The 23,280-nt window shown below is 38.0% G+C and overlaps 1 protein-coding gene across 1 annotated transcript in view; it reads left to right on the plus strand.

Annotated features, from left to right (window-relative positions):
* odad2 (outer dynein arm docking complex subunit 2) overlaps window positions 1-23,280 on the plus strand; it is an 85,914-nt gene that overhangs the window by 47,190 nt on the left and 15,444 nt on the right. Inside the window, exons 11-17 of the mRNA XM_079801199.1 lie at window positions 7,022-7,168; window positions 8,284-8,493; window positions 9,326-9,559; window positions 10,876-10,986; window positions 11,144-11,298; window positions 19,571-19,813; window positions 22,680-22,794. Of these exons, the coding sequence (XP_079657325.1) occupies window positions 7,022-7,168; window positions 8,284-8,493; window positions 9,326-9,559; window positions 10,876-10,986; window positions 11,144-11,298; window positions 19,571-19,813; window positions 22,680-22,794 (1,215 nt within the window). The remainder of the gene's footprint in view (window positions 1-7,021; window positions 7,169-8,283; window positions 8,494-9,325; window positions 9,560-10,875; window positions 10,987-11,143; window positions 11,299-19,570; window positions 19,814-22,679; window positions 22,795-23,280) is intronic.

A 23,280-nucleotide genomic window follows, 5' to 3' on the forward strand; every position in this document is an offset into this window, starting at 1 on the left:
GTCAGCTTCTTCATAAATTAACTCTAATGTGTATATCATACACAACACTCGTGCCAGAATGAACATTCACATTCTCTTTTCCTAATACCTCTTTGTTCTCATTCACTCTGACACTTTTTCTTTTTTTCTTTCTACCATCTCAATTTTCTCCAGAGCATCAGTACAGCTTTATTTTCTTCTTAAGTTTTATTTATATATCCATTCTCTCTGTTTTTTTACTCTTCCTGCTTTTTCCTTTCTGCTTTCATTCTCTGTCAATGTGCTTCTGTGTTTTGCTCTTCAGGAGAATTTGTTAATTTTCTGAGCTCCATCTGCAATGGGCAGGATTTATGAATGCTGGCTCATTCCGCACTGTTTTGTGCTGAATATTTTAAGTATTCTTTCCTCAGGATAGGTTTTTATGGTGACACACAGCTTGTTATGTCAGTGGGACCTGCTTTCCTGCTCTGAAACAGAACTATAATCTATCAGCTCTTTCTGTATTTTCGTGACAGTTAAATTATTTCAAATGCCACTAGACGTGACTATTTATTGAAGGCAAATGTTTTCAACAAGTGGAATGCAATGCAACAAGCTTTTTAGGTAACACTTTATTTTGATAGTCCACTTTAGACATTCTACTAACTATATGTAACTTTGCAACTACATGTCAACTAACTGTCATTAGAGTATTTGTAGACTGTCTGATTAATATTTACTAAAACTTTATTTTGTTGGTCCCCCAATAGACTGACTATAAGTAACTTGGCAACTACAATTAAACTTATTCTACTAACCCGAACCCTAACACCTAACCATAACCTACCAGTCTACTGACAGTAAACTAATACTCTAATGACAGTTAGTTGACATGTAGTTGCAAAGTTACTTATAGTTAGTAGAATGTTTAAAGTGGACTATCGAAATAAAGTGTAACCGCTTTTTAGCCTTGATCACAGATGAATGTTAGGCTTTCTCTCCAATTTTTGTCTGAAGACGTTTTAACCCTCTGAGGTGTTTTCTGGGTCCTGGTGATGTCTTTATTAGTATTAAAGTTCCCCTTACGACAAGTGTTGCTGGGTTCCCTTTTGTGCTTTTTATATTGTCTGCTTCCATGCACCTTGTGAGCTGGTAAAGTTGTGCCAGATCTAACCTTACCTTGCAGAGGATTCATAAATTAATTAAAAAACATAAAAAAGCAAAACACCTGATGAACATTCCTTGATTTTCATTTTCCAGAAGTACAGTTTAAGAACCTTGCTGTATTTTTGTGGAATTAATTAAGAGAAAGTACACCGCCATCAGTGATTTGAATGCATACCTCGTAAATATCCCAGGAGGACTCACAATGATATGTGAGTACCATGTATGTAAAAGTTTGTATTTTTGAGAAGATTACGTTTATGCGTGGTTAGTAAAAAAAAATATTTTTAAGTCACAGAAAGAAATTTACATTTAATAATTTAGCAGGCGCTTTTATCCAAAGCGACTTACAAATGAGGAGAACAATAGAAGCAACCAAACTAACAGCAGGGCAACAACTAGTAAGTGCTCTAACTAGTCCCAGTTAGTCTAGCACAGTACATGTAGCAAGTTTTTTTTAACAGATCTATATAATAGTTGTAACGTACTGCTCAGAGACAGAGGTTGAGAATCCAAATGCAGCTTTATTTGTAAGGGGTAATCCACAATCGTAGTCAAAAACAGGCAACAGGTCATACACAGGCAAGCAGTCCAAACAGGCAAACAAGGCAGGAGAGACAGGCAAACGGGTAATCCACGGAACAGGCAAGAAATACAAAACCAAGAGATATGAAACCAGGGAAACGCTCAGAAATGCAGTTTACAACAAAACAAGACTTTGCAGTTGATGATAGACTGAACATGGTTTATATAGGCTGGGGTAATGGGGAAATGAGGTGATGAAACACAGGTGCAAACAATGAGTGATGATGAGTCCGGGCACAGGATAATGGGTAATGTAGTTTATGATGAAGTGACAAGTCCGGGGTGGAGTGCCCTCAGGTGGTAATCAGGTTTAATCAGGTTACTATTGTTACAATAGTAAGCAGGGCCTAAAACTAACTTTTTTGTCACACCTGCCAATGGCCTGTGACTTGAGAAAATGCACAGGCCATGAATACGTTTTACCAACCATGCAACTATTTTTGCAAAAAGAGGCAGTAATGACAACATTTTTGATACCAGTGAAAAATGACTCTATTCCATTTTCGATACCACATCCATCTTAAACTGTAAAAAGTGACCAAGTTGACTCAACAAAAAAAGGGGAGGAAACCCGTAAAATTATTAAGTAATAAACTTGAAAAAGTTAAGTTATGTGGAATTGTCAGGTTCACACAACCTAATTTTTTCAATTTTGCATGATGTTAACTAAATAATTTTAAGGCTAAATTTTTTCCTCACTTTTTTAAGTTATCACAAGTCAACTTATCACTTTTATATACTAATATAAATTGAAAACATTAAGACAAGTAAACAGTCAGTAAAATAAAACATAATCAAATTACAAGGAGAAGCAAAAATAAATGCAATATAACAAAGATAAAAATGAAATAAACTGCTTTTCAGGTAGGTCTGAAAGTAGTTTTCAGATACAGAAATGTAATAAAGCAAATGCATAGTCTTCACTGTATAAATTGATCATCCTTATTAATTAATCTCATAGAAAAAGTTATTCAGTCAAGAGCAGTGAGTGATTTTCTTTGTCCTTTTTTGTTTGATTAACATTAAAAACACAGCAGGAATATTAGGCTGCTGTCACTTTAAGAGCGAATGCAAGGTTCTAATATACTGATACTGATACATGCGTTTACTTTCTCAACTGTTTACGTTCACTTAAAACATAAACGACTATGTTTACAAGGATACTTGCTATTTTTTTTAACATAATTTTCTGTACATTTGTCCGCTCAAGTACAAGAAAACGTGAAAGAGCTCAGATTAGTATTTGCATGCTGCCTGAAACTTGACTTTCAGGGCACTCGCTTCATATGCTTGCTCACACAAAACTTTCCACACAGTGTGCGAGTAACGAAATGAGCTCCCTTTCGCTTGTATTTTCCATTTACCTAAGAAGACCTAGCAAACTATTTAACAAATCTGTCTGAGATTGATACCAGTTAAAAGATATGAGAAATAAAACAAACACTTTCTTTGAGAAATTAAAATATGACTGATATGTCATTTGCATAATAATTTGGAACACAGTGTACAGTATAAATCACTTTATGTGAATATACTTAATGTATGTGGGTAAAGTTGTATGTTGAAAGAAGTCTCTTATTCTCACCCAGGTTGCATTTATTTAATCAAAAATACAGTAAAAACTGTAATAATATTGCGAATCATATTACAATCTAAATTAACTCTTTTCTATTTTAATATACAGTATTTTAAAATGTAACTTATTCCTATGATGGCAAGGCAAAAATTTCAGCAGCCATTACTCCAGTCTTCAGTGTCACATGATCCTTCTGAAATTATTCTGTTTCAAAAATATTAAAATAATAATCTTTGACCGATAGTGTATCTGTATCCAACTTTATATATAGAGCTGTGCAGTAATATAGTTTACATCTTGTGATAATACCAACAGTCTCGCAGCAACGATTTGCTATATAGTAAGTATAGAAACACTTGGTAAGTTTGCATATGAGACGTAAGATGGCACATACTTTTACATTAATGTCAGTAAGGTGTATAGTGATATCAAATAATAAACCTGTCAGTCATCCATGTTCACAGCTTTTATCTGTGGGTGTGCATCTGTCCCGAACATCTCTCTTCACATCACAGACCGAGAGTGAGGTCCCGTTAGAATCGAGACAGAGACATAATAAAAGACCTTCAGATGTTTTCTGATTTTTAAAGAATGTCTACAGCATGTTGAGACCAAAGCTGCAAGAAAATGAAAGCATATGAACATTGGATTTCTTTTTCCCTGGTATCAGTACTAAATATAGCTTTGTGTTTTTACAAGGTTCAGTGCTAACCCATTGAATGCTTTGAAGACGGAGAGAGTGGCAAGACAGAGAGTGCAGTGGATTCTCTGCTAGTTTTAGTTCACATTTAGTCCAGCCGCTTAATATGGACAACACATGTGCCTTTTCACTCTCACCTCTTTCTTCGTCTCTCTTTCTGTCTCCGCCTCTCTGTGACTATTTTTCTCACTTCTTATCACTCTCTTTGTCTCTTAGATTCTTCATATCTGCCCACTTCTTTCTTTCAAGTCTACCTTCATTTCTCATTATTAGTCTTATTATTAGCCACTAATTCTTGTCCGTACATTCAGCAGTACATTTGAACCAAATTGTAAAGACACTAGAAGTAATTATTATGAATATAAATTGCATATAAAGAAGTCCTACTTAAAGGGATAGTTCACCAAAAATGAAAATTCTGTCATAATTTACTCACCCTCAAGTTGTTCCAAACCTGTATGAGTTTCTTTGTTCTGCTGAACACAAAAGAAGATATTTAGAAGAATGTTTGTAACCAAGCAGATAGAGCAACCATTGACTACCATAGTAGGGAAAAAAATACTGTGGTAGTTAATGGTTGCTCTATCTGCTTTTTTTACAAACATTCTTCAAAATATCTTCTTTTGTGTTCAGCAGAACAAATCACTTTTTAAAGTGATGTTTTTTCACAAGGGACTATTCGTGCTACTTAAGCCCTTTTCGGACAGGATTCGTTTTAGAAGGGTAGATGGAGTAATGTAAATTTAGCACAGGATGTCTGTAATATTAATGGCTAATTCGCACGGGATAAGAAATCTCCATAATACTAGGAGAAGTGGGAAGGGTAACTCGATTTATGCACCGTTGTCACCTCCCTGTCGTCTTGTGCGTATTAAGTTGCTTCCTGATATCCTGTGCACAAATACATATAATCTCTATATAAACTATATATAACAGTTAGGTCTGGTCGAAAGATTTATTAATTAAATTAATTAAATAATAATTTGTTACATTTATATAGCGCTTTTGGGTACTCAAAGCGCTTTACATGGAAGGGGGGGAATCTCCTCAACCACCACCAATGTGCAGCATCCACCTGGATGATTTTGCACCAGAACGCCCACCACACACCAGCTGATTGGTGGAGAGGTGGCCGAGTGATGAAGCCAATCGCTATATGGGGATTATTAGGAGGCCATGATGGACAGAGGCCTATGGGCAAATTTGGCCGGGATGCCGGGGTTACACCCCTACTCTTTTTTTTTTTCTGAAGTATATCCTGGGACTATTAATGACCAAAGAGAGTCAGGACCTCGGTTTAACGTCTCATCCGAAGGTGGGTGCTTGTTACAGTATAGTGTCCCCATCACTATACTGGGGTGTTGGAACCCACACAGACCACAGGGTGAGCACTCCCTGCTGGCCTCAATAACACCTCTACCAGCAGCTACCTAGTTTTCCCAGGAGGTCTACCATCCAGGTACTGACCAGCCTCAGCTCAGCTGTATTCTGTTGGTAATAGGCACTTACCTAAAGCTAAAAGAGTTTTCGTGCCTCTGACAAGTGCTTTCAACCTTTTTTTTTATCTGAATGGTTAACAGAAAACACTTGTGGTTTGCCACAGACTTGTCCCACCGCCTAGAACGCAACTGAATGCTTTTCACACATGAAAAACCGCGGAAAACTTTTTTTAATACAGGAAATGATGGAATATTTACATACATATTTACAGCGGGTCTATTCACACGAGATAAGTATTACCTGAGGTAATTTTTCCGGACCTTTACTGGAGGTAAAAGTTGCCGTCATCTTTACTGAAATGTTAAACGAATCCCGTCCGAATAGGGCTTTATACTTCAAAACGGCATAGAATAGAAATGCAAATTGTGACGCACCTAGTGTCTAGTAAACAAGTGTGCTAGGCTGACCTAACTACTGCATCTTATCTGTTGCTCATTTTATGAAAAAGAAACTGAAGTGTTTGTTCAATTTCCAGGAGATTGGACTTGAGTGTCACATTTCAGAGGTCTGTTGCACGAGCAGCATTACAGCAGCTTACATGCCTCTTTGGGATCTACTGCATTGAGCACAAGGCCAGCCATGGAGAGAAAAGCCTCTCTTTGTTTGCATTCATAAGAGCTGCTCCAAAAAAAGGAGAAGAAAAACGAGGCATCACGTTAAAAACACACGTGGAAGTAGAGTTTCTGGTGTTTTCTCTAGGGGAAAGCTGATCTTAGATCTGTGGTTTTGACCTAAACAAACAGCAATCACTAAAAAAGCCATAATTTCTTGATTAAAGATGATTAATAGTGTAGTATTTTTGCTGGATCCTCCTGCTTTATTTATCTGTCACTCGCCCTTCTGTTATTTCATTCCAGCGATAAAGGACATGCCGTGAATGATATCAAAACCACAGTCGTCTCCGCAAGATGTATCTGTTAAGGAGCCTGTCCCAACAAATGCCACATGTTTAGTTTGTTGTACTCACTGCGTAGGCAACTTCTGAGGAACGACCAGCCTAAAACACTGTGTGTATATAGCAACTGTCAAAACAGAACTTTTTTTAAGGCCAATCCGTTATCATCTCCAACATTTCAGAGCTTGTTTTCTTTTAATTGCTAACTTAGGTCATTGTCTATGGTTTCAGGCCGCAGCACAGCAGTAGTCTTTATCAAAGGATCTCTCCCCACCCCTGTTTATAGTCACAATACCAGACACTTATACACAACATGTGCTCAACAAAATAAGACAGAGATGATGATTTTGGGGTGTGGGTGAAATGGGTCGAAAAAAGGGGTTCATGGAGAAATGAAGCTATTGATGCAAAAAATACAAGAATTATATGATGTAAAAGCGTCTACAACAGCCTTCATACTGATACATGCAGACAAATAACACGGGCCTCTTCTGTCTAATGTCAGTCACAGAGTTCTGTTGTACATGTTTTAGAAATAATGAAATGTATAAAAGACCTCTTTCTGATCATCTGTCCATCTGTCTGTGGGTTATGATTGAGCACCTAATGTGATTGCTGCACCTGTGTTTGTGTGTGTGAACAGGGGGCTAATCAGACAGCCACAGTGATTGTATTGTGCTCTTTGAGAGACTTTAACCTGGTCCAGGAGATGTGTCAGCTGGCTATCAGAGATGTGGGAGGGCTGGAGGTTCTCATCAACCTGCTTGACACGGAGGAGATCAGATGTAAAGTAAGTGTATCCAGACTCAGTTAATTAGGTCAGAATCACCATTTGACTCTGAGAAATGTTTATTTATTTATCATTTATTTCATTTATTTTTACATAAGTACACTACCGTTCAAAAATGGTACGATTTTTAAAAAATATTTTAAAAGCAGTCTCTTATGCTCACCAAAAATAAGATAAGATATTTACATAAAAGATGTTTGCATATGACCCTGTTCAAAAGTTTACATACACTTGATTCTTAATACTGTGTGTCGTTACCTGGATGATCCACTGCTGTTTTTTTGTTTTGTGATGGTTGTTCATGAGTCCCTTTTTTTCCTGAGCAGTTAAACTACAAATCCTCCAGGTCCCGCAAATTCTTTGGTTTTCCAGCATGTTTTGCATATTTGAACAATGTGACTGTATGATTTTGTGATCCATTATTTCACACTAAAGACAACTGAGGGACTCGTATGCAAGGGACTCATTATTACAAAAGGTTTAAACATTCACTGATGCTCCAGAAGGAAACACAATGCATTAAGAGCCGGGGGATGCAAACTTTTGAACAGGTTAAAGATGGTTAAAAAAAAAAGTACAATTTATCCTGATCTTCAAAATTCAAAAAGTTTAAACCCTCTGGTTCTAAATGTATCGTGTTTCCTTCTGGAGCATCACAGAATGTAATTTATTCCTGTGATAGCATTTTCAGTTCCCATTACTCCAGTCTTCAGTGTCACATGATTCTTTAGAAAACATAATAATGTGTGGATCCGGTTGATTTGTTGATCTTGTAACATTTCTTAGTTGTTCTGCCTTTGATGAATAGAAAGTTCAAAAGAACAGCATTTATTTGAAATAGAAATATTTTGTAGTGTTATAAATGTCTTTACTGTCACTTATAATCAATTTAATGCATCCTTGCTGAATAAAAGTGTATATATTTTTAACATTCTAACCTCAAAGTGTTGAACGATGGTGTATTTACATATATTTTTTCTTTTACTTTTATAATTTAGCATTAATATTAGTATCACAATGAATAGTTGCTGTTCCCTTCCACTTCCTAATATGCACACATGATAATACAATATACTGAGACTAGGTATGGATACTTTACTCTCCCTTGCTGTTAGATTGGTTCTCTGAAGATCTTGAAGGAGATCAGTTGTAACTCCCAGATTCGGCGGACCATTGCTGATTTGGGCGGTTTGCAGACCATGGTGTCTATTCTGGACTCTCCTGACAAAGAGCTGAAGTGCCTTGCTGCAGAGACCATTGCCAACGTGGCCAAGTTCAGACGGGCCCGCAGGACAGTCCGACAGTATGGTGGCATCAAGAGACTGGTGAGAAACATAAAGCCTGTGCTTGTGTGTTTGTCAAAATAGGTTGCCCTTGGTTGAAAACTTGCAAAAGAAAAAAAGACAAAAGGATGGAGAATGTTGAGGGACAAGCAATAGAACATACGTATACCAGCCTCTCTTTCTCCACTCTCTCTCTCTCTCTCTCTCTCTCTCTCAGTCTGTTTCTCCCAATCATTTTCAATGCCAGCATCAAAGGGAGCACATTGCAGGTAAAAACAGATTGAATGTCGTTCTCCCCCTCATCCTGGCATGTGTGTTTATTGACAGAGTGACGCTCGGTATGATTAGGGCTTGCGTGTTACTCTGCTCTGTATATTTACTCGGGGCCAGACTCGGACGTTCTCAATGTAGCTATCATAGATTAGTTACATTTAAAGTCCCAGACCACCTCTGAACAGCACGCGCGTGTAATGCTGTGTTAGACTGGCCTTTCTGACTTGACAGCAGGGAAACATGAAATTTACTCTTTGAAGGATGTGGTCATTTGTAGATTTTGGTGTGACATAGTCTGAATTTTCAAGCCCTCTTAAGTAACAGCCAATCTTTGGCTGATGATGAATGTTTAGATGAATGTTGGCAGCTTCAGGGCAGGATATTGTATTCCACATCCTGCACAGAAGATGTCATAAAGTACACCATGACCCACTACTCTTCTACCTTAATGCAGAGTAAAATTAAAACAATATAAAGCATCATAAGGAATAGAAATTTAATGTTATCATGATATCATGTGAGGCAGAGTGACAAATCTATTGCATTGTTTCAAAGTTCAAGCACAGGAAATTAGGCAACAAACTGAAGTTGTTTCTGGCAGGTGGAGTTGTTGGACTGCGTGCCTGATGGCGTGTCTCTGAGTAAGGAGCAGGAGAGGGACGTGGAGGTGGCGCGCTGTGGGGCTCTGGCTCTCTGGAGCTGCAGCAAGAGCACCTGGAATAAGGAAGCCATCCTCCGGGCCGGGGGAATCCCTCTGCTCGCTCGGCTGCTGAAATCACCGCAGAAGAACATGCTCATCCCTGTGGTGGGGACATTGCAGGAGTGCGCATCTGAGGTTTGCTCAAACTATTAAAATTAGCCCATTTGTTTTGAAAACCCTATTACAAACAAACAGTACTAGTTTGTGTGCTGCACCATAACCAGGGATCGGATTCATGAAAGTCTTCTCAAGAAAGAAGTTAAAACAAATTAAAAATACATCAAAGCCTGTCTTTTTGCACTGCCTGCAGATTGCCATGTATATCACTCAGCGTCATGTTTTTAATGTGCCATGTCAAGTTGAAATAGTTATTTTAAAAGAGCCTGTCTCAAGAGCAGCAGTCTTTCCCATTCATTTGCGCACTATCGTTCTTGTGCTCTCTTTAGAGTGAATATGTCCTGTGTCTGTGTGTGCTGACTCGCTAATGTATTATGTTTTTAGTGTTATGTTGTAATGTTTAATATTTGAAACAACCCAATCATTTCATTAAACTTTTGGGGATTTAAGACAGGTTGGAGGTTATCCTTTTTACAGTGAATTTTAATATTTAATTTATACTTCTTAAATTATGTCTTATGAACAATCTTAAGAAAAGTTTTTGGGAATACAAAATATTCAAAAAACATTTAGAATGTTACAAAAAATGTATGTCAAATAAATGTGGTTATTTTGAACTTTCTATTCATCAAAGAATCCTGAAAAAATCATTAAGCAGCACAACTGTTTTCAACATTGATAATAAGAAAGAAGAAGAAGAAGAAGAAGAAGAAGAAGAAGAAGAAGAAGAAGAAATGAGAATATTAGATTGATTTCTGAAGGCTCATGTGACACTGAAGACTGAAAATTCAGCTTCGCCATCGCAGAAAAAAATTACATTTTAAAATATATTAAAATAGAAAACAGTCATTTTAAATTGTAATAATTGTACACAATATTATTGTTTTAGTGTATTTTTTATCAAATAAACAACAACCCTAAACCTTTGAATGGTAGTGTAATTTTAATTTCAAATGTATTTTTATAATAATTATTTATATGCCATGGCACTGTAAATACTACTAAATACAGTAAGTATATTTACATATACAAAAGTATTGTGAAACATAATGTAAGCTAAAAATGCTACATGTAAAGCCACTCTATATAAGGACACGGAATGCAAAGTATGGCTGAAAATATCATGCTGTTCATGAAACTTTACTTTTGACTGGCAGATTGTTTCTATTAAAGCACCGGTTTGAAGATATGAATGACTGTATGATGCCAGAAGCAAGAAACCCTAGGATGAAATAAGCGCTATGTTGCTGCATGCAGTGTTGTTTGGCAAGGCAGAGTGGTTTTTACAGTAGGTGTTCAGCATAGAAAGTCATTCTGCATGTTTGTGTTGGCAGAAAAGCTATAGAATTGCTATACAGACTGAGGGCATGATTGAGGATCTGGTGAAGAACCTCAGCTGTGACAACCAGGAGCTCCAAATGCACTGTGCCAGCGCTATCTTTAAGGTACTGCCATACACACTCAACTACACTTTTCTTTGGCAATGTATAAAACGGGTGAGGTTGAGGTTAAATGGCATACTAATTTAGTCCTGGCATTGACTGCTTAATCTCAATACTGCTTAAATCTTTCTATGTGTGTGTGGCTTCATTCCCATTTTAGTGTGCAGAAGATAAACAAACCCGTGATCTGGTGCGGCAGTACGGCGGACTGGAGCCACTGGTCATGTTGCTCAACCAAGCTGAAAACAAGCAGTTACTAGCCGCCACAACTGGAGCCATCTGGAAATGTTCCATCAGCATGGAAAATGTAGCTAAGTATGTGTGTGCAACTACAGAGCTTCTGCAAAAACATTTCTTTAATTTTTCAGAGAAATTATGACAGTTTTCCTCTCAGAACAACCATAATTACACATTATGAATGGAAGAAATATTTTACGCAGACACAAATACATTTTTTGTTTCAGCATTTCTCATTAGTTTTACGAGGTTTATGACTTTTATCTTGCAGATTGAACTTTTTTTTTGTTAACTTTAAAATAATATTCCATTCCTAAAAAAAAATCTAAATTTCATTGCTTGGTTAACTAGACCTCCTGATCTCAATGTGGCATATGAATCTTTACACTAGGAGTCAAGTCAATGCGAGATGCGTAATTGGCTCCAGATTTGGTCTGGTAGGGAGAAGGACAGAGGATGTGCAATCAAATTCAGCCTTCATTTTTATGTGATGTCTCATTTGTTCACTTCTAACGCTCAAATTTTCCATGGCTCAGAGCTGTCAACCATTGTCCATCCGAGTCTGCGCTGAGTGCGGCTACAGAAGTGATTATTTGAAGAGAGAGCAAAAGTTTTTATAAACTCTGTCAGTGAGCTCTGATCTTTTATGATGACTTTTTGCTGAAGGAATGCGTATTGTTCTTTCACCCATACCACTAACAAAAGATGAAGTAAAGTGTTGATTTTATAGACGCCCGTGATGTGTTAGTCGAGGCCGTTGCTCCATTAGTGCGGCAAGTGGGCTGTGGAAGATGTGGAATGCGTCTCTGAAACAGTCGTGCTGTAATAATCAGGAGTGTAAGCTGAAAGTCTCTTAAATCGTTTGTCATGTAAAGCACGCTGGCCTTTATTCCAACGTCACTTAGCTCAGCGAAGATGATGACCGTCCTGGAGGCTTTCCTGGTGTAATTTTTCTGGCGGCTGATGTCTTTTAAGCCAGTCATTTTCCCCCATAAATACGAAAAACCTTGGAATCTTCATCTGGCTTGCCCGTTCTGTCACACAAGCACTCTCATATAAAAGTGATTTACACATATTACTTTGCTTTGCAGTATGCGTTTGGGGACTCAAAAATGCATTATTTAACTCCACCATTACCTGTCTATAAATTATCAGGTGTTATTTTCACAAGTTCGAGGCCAAGGAGTTGATGAATTTACATTTTTAGTTTATGATAAGAGCTTTTTTTATTTTATGGGATTGTTATAGACTAGGATCTGCAGAAGGATCTACTGTCTGGCCCTACACCAGTCGCAAATAGAATAGTATTGAAAGAGGAATTCAGAGGGAGGCTTGTGTCTGAAATGGCCCAGTAGCAGAAAGGCCACTCTCTCTCCACCTCATAAGTCAAAACTGACAAAAGCTCATCCTGCGTTTACATCAAGCTTAGGTTGCTGAAACTAGAGGCAGGTGCCCCATGCCACATTCAATTCGCTTAATGTCCCATTAGCCAAATAAGTGTCTTCTAAGAAAAGTAATGCTCTGAGAAAACATTTAGTTGTTAAGATTGGGGCCACGGTAATACCTCTGAAGAAGCCTCATTGAAACACATGCTTTAAAGAGATTAAACAAGCCAGTAAACAAAGTTTGTGAACACTACTTTTGTATAAAGGCCCGTTCACACACCAAAAACAATAACTATAACCATAAAAATTTAAAAAATCGTTCTAGAGAATAGTGGAGTTTATGCCACAGCTATAAAAAATAACAACAGAAAGGAACAATATTGTTGGAATCACTTTCAGAGTGCCCGTCAAGGTGATGAACAATAAAAACTCTTCACAGCCAATCAGAACCCATCTGACATTATATTTATCATTATAGTATCATTGTAGTTATTGTTCTTGTGTCTTAATACTTATAATTCTTTAAGTCTTTTTCCCACAAATTAAAATGTTTCCTCTCTTATTTTTCTTACTCTTTTTTTCCCCATAACTTTTTCATTATATTTTATGTAGAATCCATTCCTTTGTATCATTATTTTAGGATGCTTTCACACCTGAGCGTTTGTTTCAGAACCTGGTGCGTTTTCTTCCTTGGTTCAGTTCGTTTAGGTGTGTGTAAACACAGCAATTGTGCTCGGATCCGCACCAAAACAATCGATCCGAAACCGCCTGAACGAGGTGGTCTCAGCCCGAGTGAAAAAGCAATCCGACCTAACGGACCAACGAACCAAATGGTATTATAATTCATAATGGGAAATGTGCTATATAAATAGCAGTAGTGTCTGATTCTGTGAGTGAGCACATTAGGTATTACAGTTGAAATCCAAAAGAACACCTCTTCATTTTAAAATGTTGTGTAATTATACTTCCTTGTGCGAGAATACTGTCCCGATGAAGCCTTGATTCCTGCTCTAGCTGCATTATAACATATAGTGTATTTTGCTTCTTTTTTATTAAATATAGGCTACAAGCAATTAGTTTATGAAACCTTGATCAAAATTACAATACAATTTATAGAAAACGAAATTCACTTTAAAGAAATGATTTCTGCAAAACAACACTCAATAAAAACCATGTCTGCCCCCACTCCATCTATCCAGACATATTGCGCGTCTTATAGCCTCATGCTGTTCACTTTTCATCATCAACATATGCAATTAAAACAATAATATAATAGGCTAATATTTAAACATATAGCCTAACTATGAATCTAAATAGGCTACATTTTGCATGTAGCCTACTCCACTCCAAACGCTTCAAAAATTTATTTTGTTTATTAAACGCAAAGTTTTTAATTTCAAATTTAATTTCTAAATTCAGTTCATATTTCCAACAAACGAAATTCCGAGCCAAAATAACGAAGTGATAAAAAAAACTGCAAAAATGATATATAAATATTAAAGAATTCCCAGGCGCTTTCGTCGGCATGAGTAAGATAGGCTATAAGACACGCAATATGTCTGGAGACAAGGAGTGGGGTCAGACATGATTTTTATTGAGTGTTGTTTTGCAGAAATCATTTCTTTAAAGTGAATTTCGTTTTCTATAAATTGTATTTTAATTTTGATCAAGGTTTCATAAACTAATTGCTTGTAGCCTATATTTAATAAAAAAGAAGCAAAATAAGAATTTCAAATCAAGGCGTTTTTTAGGACCCCCCCCTGGCGCCGCCGGTGTCTTCGGATGCGGAGCCGCGCGCTGTTACAAAACAAGTCTTCATGTTAAAAATGAATAGTAGGCTACACAAACATTTCTAAAACTGTAAAAAATATTTTTTTTTAATAAAGCATTAATTAATTATTTTATGATAAACATACTGTTTTAAGTGCACTCATTTATAGTCAGAAATTAAAAATAATTGATAAATAAATACATTTTAAAAAATCAATACAATAAATAATAATAATTGTTGTTGTTATTATTATTATTATAATTATTATTTGCCTATAGTTGCATTTAGGCTACATGCATTTAGAAGAAGAAAAGGGAACAAAGAAATTAAAAGTCATAATACACAATGCAGGTTTATTAGGCAATAATAATAAAGTGCTAGGATTATTACAGTTAAACAAGATTTTGACGCACATAATTCTTATCTACAATCGTTGTATTCCGCCACCCGTTTATAGAGAATCACTGCAGTTAATATAATTTGATGAATAATACACAATAAAACAATAAGATTCGTTAACACATAGGCTACCTGGGAGTTTGCTGTTCTTCTTCTAAAATGAATCCGTGAGTAAAGTTTTTACAAACCCCTGCGCACGGATTGTGAAAGCGTGCGCACGGATTATGAATTTGTGGGAACGGATTTAAAAACCGAGGGTACGGTTTGCAAAATCTGAGCGCACGGATTGGAAATTCGTGGGTACGGTTTATTAATCAGTGGGCACGATTTGTTAAACCGAGGGAACAGTTTAAGAATTTGTGATCACGGTTTACAAACTGAGGGAACGGATTGCAAAACCGTCGGCACGGATTGTTTTTTTTTCTCCTATAGGTGACGTGCCGGGCTACGTACCAATCCCTTCCATGGCCACAAGAGTATAAAATCAAGCACCGAGGCATGCAGACTGCTTCTACAAACATTTGTGAAAGAATGGCTTGCTCTCAGGAGCTCATTGAATTCAAGCATGGTACCGTGATAGGTTGACATCTGTGCAATAAGTCAATTTGTGAAATTTCCTCACTACTAAATATTCCACGGTAACCTGTTACAGTGGAAGCAATTGGGAATAACAGCAACTCAGCCACGAAGTGGTAGGCCACGTAAAATCACAGAGCGGCGTCAGTGCATGCTGACGCGTACAGTGCACAGAAGTCGCCAACTTTCTGCAGAGTCAACAGCTACAGACCTCCAAACTTTGTGTTGCCTTCAGATTAGCTCAAGAGCAGAGCTTCATGGAATGGCAGAGCAGCTGCATCCAAGGCTTACATCACCAAGTGCAATGCAAAGCGTTGGATGCAGTGGTGTGATGCATACCACCACTGGAGCAGATGTATTCTCTGGAGTGACCAATCACGCTTCTCTGTCTGGCAATCCGATGGACGAGTTTGGGTTTGCCAGGAGAATGGTACTTACCTGACTGCATTGTACCATGTGTAATGTTTGGTGGAGGGAGGAATATGGTGTGGGGTTGTTTTTCAGGGGTTGGGCTTGGCCCCTTAGTTCCAAAGGAAAGGAACTCTTTATGCTTCAGCATACCAAGACATTTTGGACAATTTCATGCTCCCAACTTTGTGGGAATAGTTTGGGGATGGGCCCTTCCTGTTCAAACATGACTGCGCACCAGTGCACAAAGCAAGGTCCATAAAGACATGGATGAGCGAGTTTGGTGTGGAGGAACTTGTCTGGCCTGCACAGAGTCCTGACCTTAACCCGATAGAACACCTTTGGGATGAATTAGAGCGGAGACTGAGAGCCAGGCCTTCTCGTCCAACATCAGTGCCTGACCTCACAAATGCGCTTCTAGAAGAATGGTCAAAAATTTCCATAAACACTCTCCTAAATCTTGTGGAAAGCCTTCCCAGAAGAGTTGAAGCTGTTATAGCTGTAAAGGGTGGCCCAACTCCATATTAAACCCTTCGGATTAAGAATGGGATGTCATTAAAGTTCATGTGTATGTAAAGGCAGGCATCCCAAAACTTTTGGCAATATAGTGTATCAGGTCTGTCGGGTTGACACAAATATATGTTTTACGTGTTTGAATTCAGTTATGAAGAACAATGGATTGGAGGTGCTTTTTCTTTGCTTTGTAAACCTTCCTGTAGTGAGGAAATCAAATTTGGCGTAAAGTGGTAGGGACTTGTCCCACCTGTGAATTACGCCTATGTATTATAGTCTGTATTGTGCTGTGTTCACTTGCACAGGTGGCTGTTTGAAAGTCTTAGATGTCAGCTGACAGCTGTATAGAAAACCATTGTGTTTCTGGCAGAATATTTAATGAATACTTGGACATGAAGAAAGAACTGGTTTTATTACAATGGTTTTTTTTTTGTACAACATATAAAGCATCAAGGTCAAACAGCATTTGGAATAAAACAACCAACCATTTATACAAATTAAATCTGTCGAAGTAGAGGAGCACTATGTCAGTGAGCATTTACCAGGGAAAGGTTTCTCGATCCATCTGGTCTTGGTGTAAGCGCAGTGTGCCATTTCAGAAACAATCCCAGCCTGGCGTTTTAATGCAAAAATCATTTTAGAATGTATTTTACAGTGGTCATAATTTTGAAGTGCCTTATTTTTCTCCATTGAGAGCACACAAGCTGAGAGTCCCGGTGCTGCCAGCAGCAGACAGCATGTCTTTGTGTGGCTGATGAGAGGGCTGGCCATGCGAGTCCAGCAGAAAGAGGGGTTCAGGGCTAGGTTGAAGGGGCTTTTAGAAGGTGGCTGTGCCTAAAGAGAATCTGAGACCTCCACAAACATGCTGGGAAAGGCATATGTTAACCATTTAGCTGATTAATGATGCATACAATTTAAATGGTTATATTACAATATAACAAGAAAAATATTATTATGATTATAATCACAACCTTAATATAATTATACCAAAATGCTGATATTCACTGTTCTGAGTTTTTATTCATAGAGATTTTATTGAAAGATCACTGTAATCTATTATCTTTCAGCTTAGAATTCACTAAAGGCTTAATTATGCAGTAATTTCTAGTGATGAATATTCATCAAAATGGCAAAAAAAGAGGGCCGAAATCATTGACCGAAACAGTGACATTTAATCGGTGCTATCCCATGGCGTGCATTGACCATGTCAGAATGTCAGTCATACACACAACAAAGATAAACATGTCACAAGTGTGCACAAACTTAACTGTTACTAAAAATGATACTAGTAGAGAGCAATGAATACAATTTGTTTGGCTGAAACAAATTGCTGAATTTATCACCTGAGGACACGACACTCTGAATAGCATAGCAAGTTCAAATACCCAAATTTAATGAACAACACTTTTTTGGTTTTAAATTTCAGTTCAATTGATTTCTTCATTTTGGTTTCAGTTTTGATGTTTCATTAAAAAATTCAGTTTGGTGCATCACCACTAATTTCCCTTATCTTCCCACATCGAGGTGTTCTTCAGTAGCTTAATTTTTAGATGATGGACCCTTCGCATAGCTCTACCCCCCTTGGTTGCTGATGCTAACTCAGACACATCTCATAGGCATGAACTGGAGATTTCAATGAACCATGCAATTTTATGTAAAATCCGCTCATAATGTGAAAAAAAAAGACAAAGGAAATTATTCTTACATGGGCTAGAGTTAAGTGACATTGCAAAGCATTTTTATCTGATGTTTTTCTTTTTCTTTTTTAAATCATGCAGTAATGTGATTTAAAAACTGTAGACACTGGAAAAAAAGGGTGACAAACACTCAAAGTAAACTGAAAAGAAAAGAAAAGAGAAAAGCCTCATTTGAGAGGGTTTAGAACTGATAAAAATTGCCATTAAAATATATCTAAACAGTTTATCTCCATAAATGTACATTAGTAAATAATTAATGCTTGTCTGAGAAAATGGGAGATGGCAACAGTTGCTAATATAGGAATGTTTTTTAAGGCGGGGCTTAGCAAAGGGTCAGTTGTTTTGGGTTTTACTGTTCACTTACAGTTCTAAAAATTCTTCTGTCCAGTCTTTCCTCAGCCACCCACATGAAATATCCTTTGTCTGTGAATTTTTTTTTTCTTGCAACAATAACAATGTGCTTCGCAAAGTTTTATACTGTTAATCAAATAGTCAATGGGAGCATTTGAGATGCCTTTAGGAGCTCTAAAACAGTGCATGCTCACTCTTTAACCTTTGTTTTGTGGTAGCGACTGACCGGTGCTGTTTCATGTTGTTTCTCTTGGCATGGTAATTTGGCAGGTTGGTGTTGGCTTTACAAAAATAGACAACACCCACAGTCCATTTATCAGAGGTAACATGTAATTACTCCACAACTTTAATGTAGCATACTGATAACATTTCTCTGATGGCATCTCTGTTTTACATGCTATGTTTAAGCATAGCCCTGGCCTTATTTATGAATTTATTTATTTATTTGTGCAGGAAGCTGAGCTAATTTTGGAAGCTATTCTTTAAATTTCACTCACAGGAAAATGTTGGTTGACTTTGACCAGAGCCGAGTGATCTTGGACACTCTTTCCAATGGCCATCAAGGTTGCTTAGCCAGAAACCGTAACTGTGAATAAAAAAAGCCATATAGCTTAACCGTACGTCAGAGATTAGTTGAGGCTCCCTGTGACCACATTATATGCCTTTTAAATGTTTACTGTAGTTTACCACTACTTGGCAAACAAGGCCAGAATCGCACCAAAAGCTCTTGTTGTCTCGCTCCAAACCAGAAAATGTGGTCATTGAGCATAAATGCATATTGCGAGCAGCGTGGGAAATGTTGCGGCAATATAACATCACCGGATTTATTCTCCTCCCAGATATCCACAACCCTTACGAATACTTCCTGTTGCTATTTAGGGTTCTGAGTCTTCATGTTTTTACAATCCATTGCATGATGGAAAAAATGCTTCATCTAATTATAAACAAACAATTTCATGTCCAATGAAGAAAGGTCCTTGAGAGCAATATTGACACAACTTGGATTCACCATTATCCCATTAAAACTCACTATTCATTACAAAACTTTATTCAACAGCTGCAATTTTAAAATTTTAGTGTACAAGCAAGTGTGCACCAGAAATGCTTATTTTGTGGAACCAACAGAAAATGTTATTCTTCTAGCAGATAACTAATTGATATTTGTTTTTGATCAGAAGCACTCTGGAAATTATGTATGCACCATTTTCCCGGGCTTGCATTTGAGTAATCTTTTTTTTTCTTTTTCCCAGGTTTCAGGAGTATAAGGCACTGGAGATTCTGGTACGTCTGCTCACAGATCAACCTGAAGAGGTACTCGTTAACGTAGTGGGGGCTCTGGGAGAATGTGCCCAAATATCTGAGAATCTTGCCATCATCCGCAAGAGTGGTGGTATCAAGCCTTTGGTCAACCTACTCACTGGTACAAACCAGGCTCTTCTGGTCAATGTCACAAGGGCCGTGGGAGCCTGTGCCACTGACCCTGAGAACATGGCGTAAGTCTTACCTTAGATTGATTGATTTTAACTTTACAACACTCTAAACTGTACTCTGTACTGTATAACTATAACAGATTTCCCCTGTGCCCATATCAGACTGTTTTCACTGATTTTTGTATTACCTAATTAACCTGGATCCAAAGCAGTTGTCCTAAAACAATCCAACAGCTGACAATCCTCACAGTGTCCAACACTGGCCCTGTAATCCCTCTCACTGTTGCCGTTGGCTTGGTTTAGAATGACAAGGCATTGTTCGTGTTCTCTGTAAAAGATTCCATGTTCACCGCTTCTGCAGCGGATCCAACAGGCCCAGGGTTGTGCAGTTTGAACGGGCTCCGCGCTCCACACATGCAGGGCGAGAGCCCTTAGCCCTGGTGCCGTAATTACAGAGCCCGAAGATCTGTGTTTACTTTACCTGCTGTGAGACTCATAGCTGTGGCCGGGGTGGAGGCCTTTTATTGTCTCAATGCGGTCAGTTTGTATAAGCTGAAAGCACTTCTGACAACGGCCATTTGGACTTGCTAAACAGAAACAGGCAGGAGAGCATAAGCACAGATGAATATACAGAATGTCTTTTTTAACTTTCACTCTGTGCACTTGACTGCACTGTATTGAGTGTCATGCAATAAAAAAGACTGTGTACTGTGAAATATTAGCAAAAAACATCTTTATATTGAGCTTCTCTCTCAGGCTGCATCCAACAAAAACAAATACAACCAATGTAGTCCAATTGGCTAACAAATGAGTGTTATGAACCAACTTTTTTGTGAATCAAAAATATACAGTACAGTGTATGTATAGTCTCTTTCTTGAAAAAGAAATACTCTTATCACTGGTTTGAACCAGTCTGAAACACTTCCTTGTATAATTAGTAGAGAGAGAATTTCTTTCATATAGAAGCAAAATGGCCATATAAATGAAATGCACCCAGAGGAATCTGAATTAAATTAAACCAGAATTGAATCAAATCGATCGAATTGGAAAATAAATTGAGAGCTTGTGATTGGGAATCACATAAGGAAATCTGTATCAACACTCAGCCCTAGAGGTGGCATATGGTTAACAAACAAGCATCATTGTCTTAAACATATGCAAAGCACAAAACTGCCATGTAATTCACACATTCACAGAGATTCGAGTATTGGCCTTTTTGTATATTTAGCACATCTGACTTTCATTGCTTTTACAAGACTGTTATAGACTGCAGTCCCCTTCTTAATTAAGGCTGGACACAAATGAAGTGCGTTTTGTTCCCCTTCTCTTCGGCACCCAAGCTCACACAGCCTTTGTCTGTAAGATTAATACGTTTATGGATGTGAGCAACCACAATGGTGTAGTAAAAGTCCACAAAGCTTGTTTTTGAAGAAATAAGGTCATTCATTTCATTTAACTATTTAAGTGACCAAGAACTTTAGTGCTGAAGATCTATGTAACAGCTCTTGAAGAACATGTTTTCTCATGGAATCTATATTTAGGATTTGTCTTTTTGTTCCCATTTCCTTGTAGTTTTAAACAGAGTCTTTTTTGAATGTTCTTTAATTCCTTTGTGTTCCATGTTGATGGTTTATTTTGAGAATTAAACAGAAGTAGTCTGCAAAGCATTTAGCTTAGGTTGTATTGGATAACTGTTTTCTTTTTTGTAGAACAGCACATTCAGGCCTGTTTCTGAAATTAAGACCAGTACAAAGAATACATGGTCTGCCCTCCACATGTTGGTCAGTTTGAAAACACACTAATTACCTTTTCAAAATGATTTATTGAAATATTTCATCCATAATTCCAACTGAATTTCCATTGTTGTCAGACAAACTATGTACTTCCACTGCTTTACCAGCCTAGGGACTGATTTCTAAGTACATCCTACTGCTGTAGTGTTGAGTGCATTTTACCTGTTCAAGTGCAGGATTATGTCCTGCTCCTGAAGGATTTAGTGGCCTCTTAGGATAGCGTGGGGCTCTCCCTGTTATCATGCCTCTCAAACTGATTTATTATGAGGATGGGGTCGGGGGGTACACTTGGTGTTGAGATGGATCTGACCAGTGCTTGGCCCAACCTCTGTTTACTGGCGCCTCCCTTTGCGGCGTGGTTTAGCAATTATGACAGCATTGAATGTCGGCCTTGTCGCTGGATGCACACATGGGAAACAGGTTACATGTTATTTATACCTGACAAACGGACCGCACTGAAGAGTCATTTTCCCGTGCTTCCCAGAGCCTGACTAGATCCTTTAGTAGAATCATATCCGCAGCATGAAATACAGCCTGTTCTTAAGTAAACCTCACTCAGAAGCAGTGAAATATAGAAAGACTTGTCTCTGAGAATGTTTGACTTGGAAAACGGACTTTCTCTGGGTTTTTTCCTCCTCCAAGTCGCCGACAGCAACAGAGTTAAACGTCGTGCTCTGTGCGAGTGTGTGTGAATATGTGTGTTCGTCCACGGTTCTCTATAAATATCCACACTGACCTCCTAAAAGCATTGTACGGGTCAGCTTTCGGCCAGGCTGATGTGAACATGTTTGAATGGAGTTGTTGGAAAGTTTGGAAGGTGAGCAGGGGGTACCAGCGTGAGGAACTGTGCAGATGGGATGTGATGGGAAAGCCATGCTGAGCAGCTTTCTGATCTGCTACTGTTTCATCATCATAATGTTTTCATCGTCACACCAGGAGGGATAGTCTGCTGCAAGAGCCAAACTAAACCCTGGGAAAACAGCCATATAAACATGTTGGCGAATAAATGTATGAGCTTACACTGTACACTGCGTTGTAAATGATGTAATTACAGGTGAGAAATCAGTTTGTTGTATGCTTGGTGTGACATCTCTCGCAGTGTCCAGATGTGACAAGTTGTTATTCTTCTCTCTCAGGATCATCGATCGTCTTGATGGTGTACGTCTTCTTTGGTCTTTGCTGAAGAACTCCAATCCAGAAGTTCAGGCCAGTGCTGCCTGGGCCATCTGCCCCTGCATTGAAAATGCAAAGGTACATTTATTTATGCCCAGTTTCAAAACAGCCCCCCGTTCATCTCCACCTGCAGTGTTTCACTAAACTTACTGTAGGAGAGAATCCTCATGTTATTATCTGCGGCTGTTTTGATAATCTAATAGTGTAGTGTTGTTTGGTGATGCCAAGTGTGAAAATTAAACAACAGAACACACTTAGTATTGTGCTATACCAGCGGATGTAATGGGAGAATCAGTACCTGTATGGGCAGAAAAGTTTGGAAACCAGAAGACAGAAAGACAAAAACATCTCTATGGCATACACAAGTGAAAGATTTGATGACCGAGAAAATCCTGATTAGCAATGCCCAAGTTGCTTCTTTTTCTAATTAATTTTTTGTGCAGACCACTCTCTAAAACTCATTGGAAGCACTTAGCGACAACATCGATAGACGGCAGTGCAACGTTTAATGCCATTGTGGCATCAATACTTAAAGAATATGAAGAACAAGAGATGCGAACAAAG

The sequence above is a fragment of the Gobio gobio genome (assembly GCF_949357685.1).
Source record: "Gobio gobio genome assembly, chromosome: 20".
Taxonomy (NCBI): Eukaryota; Metazoa; Chordata; class Actinopteri; order Cypriniformes; family Gobionidae; genus Gobio; species Gobio gobio.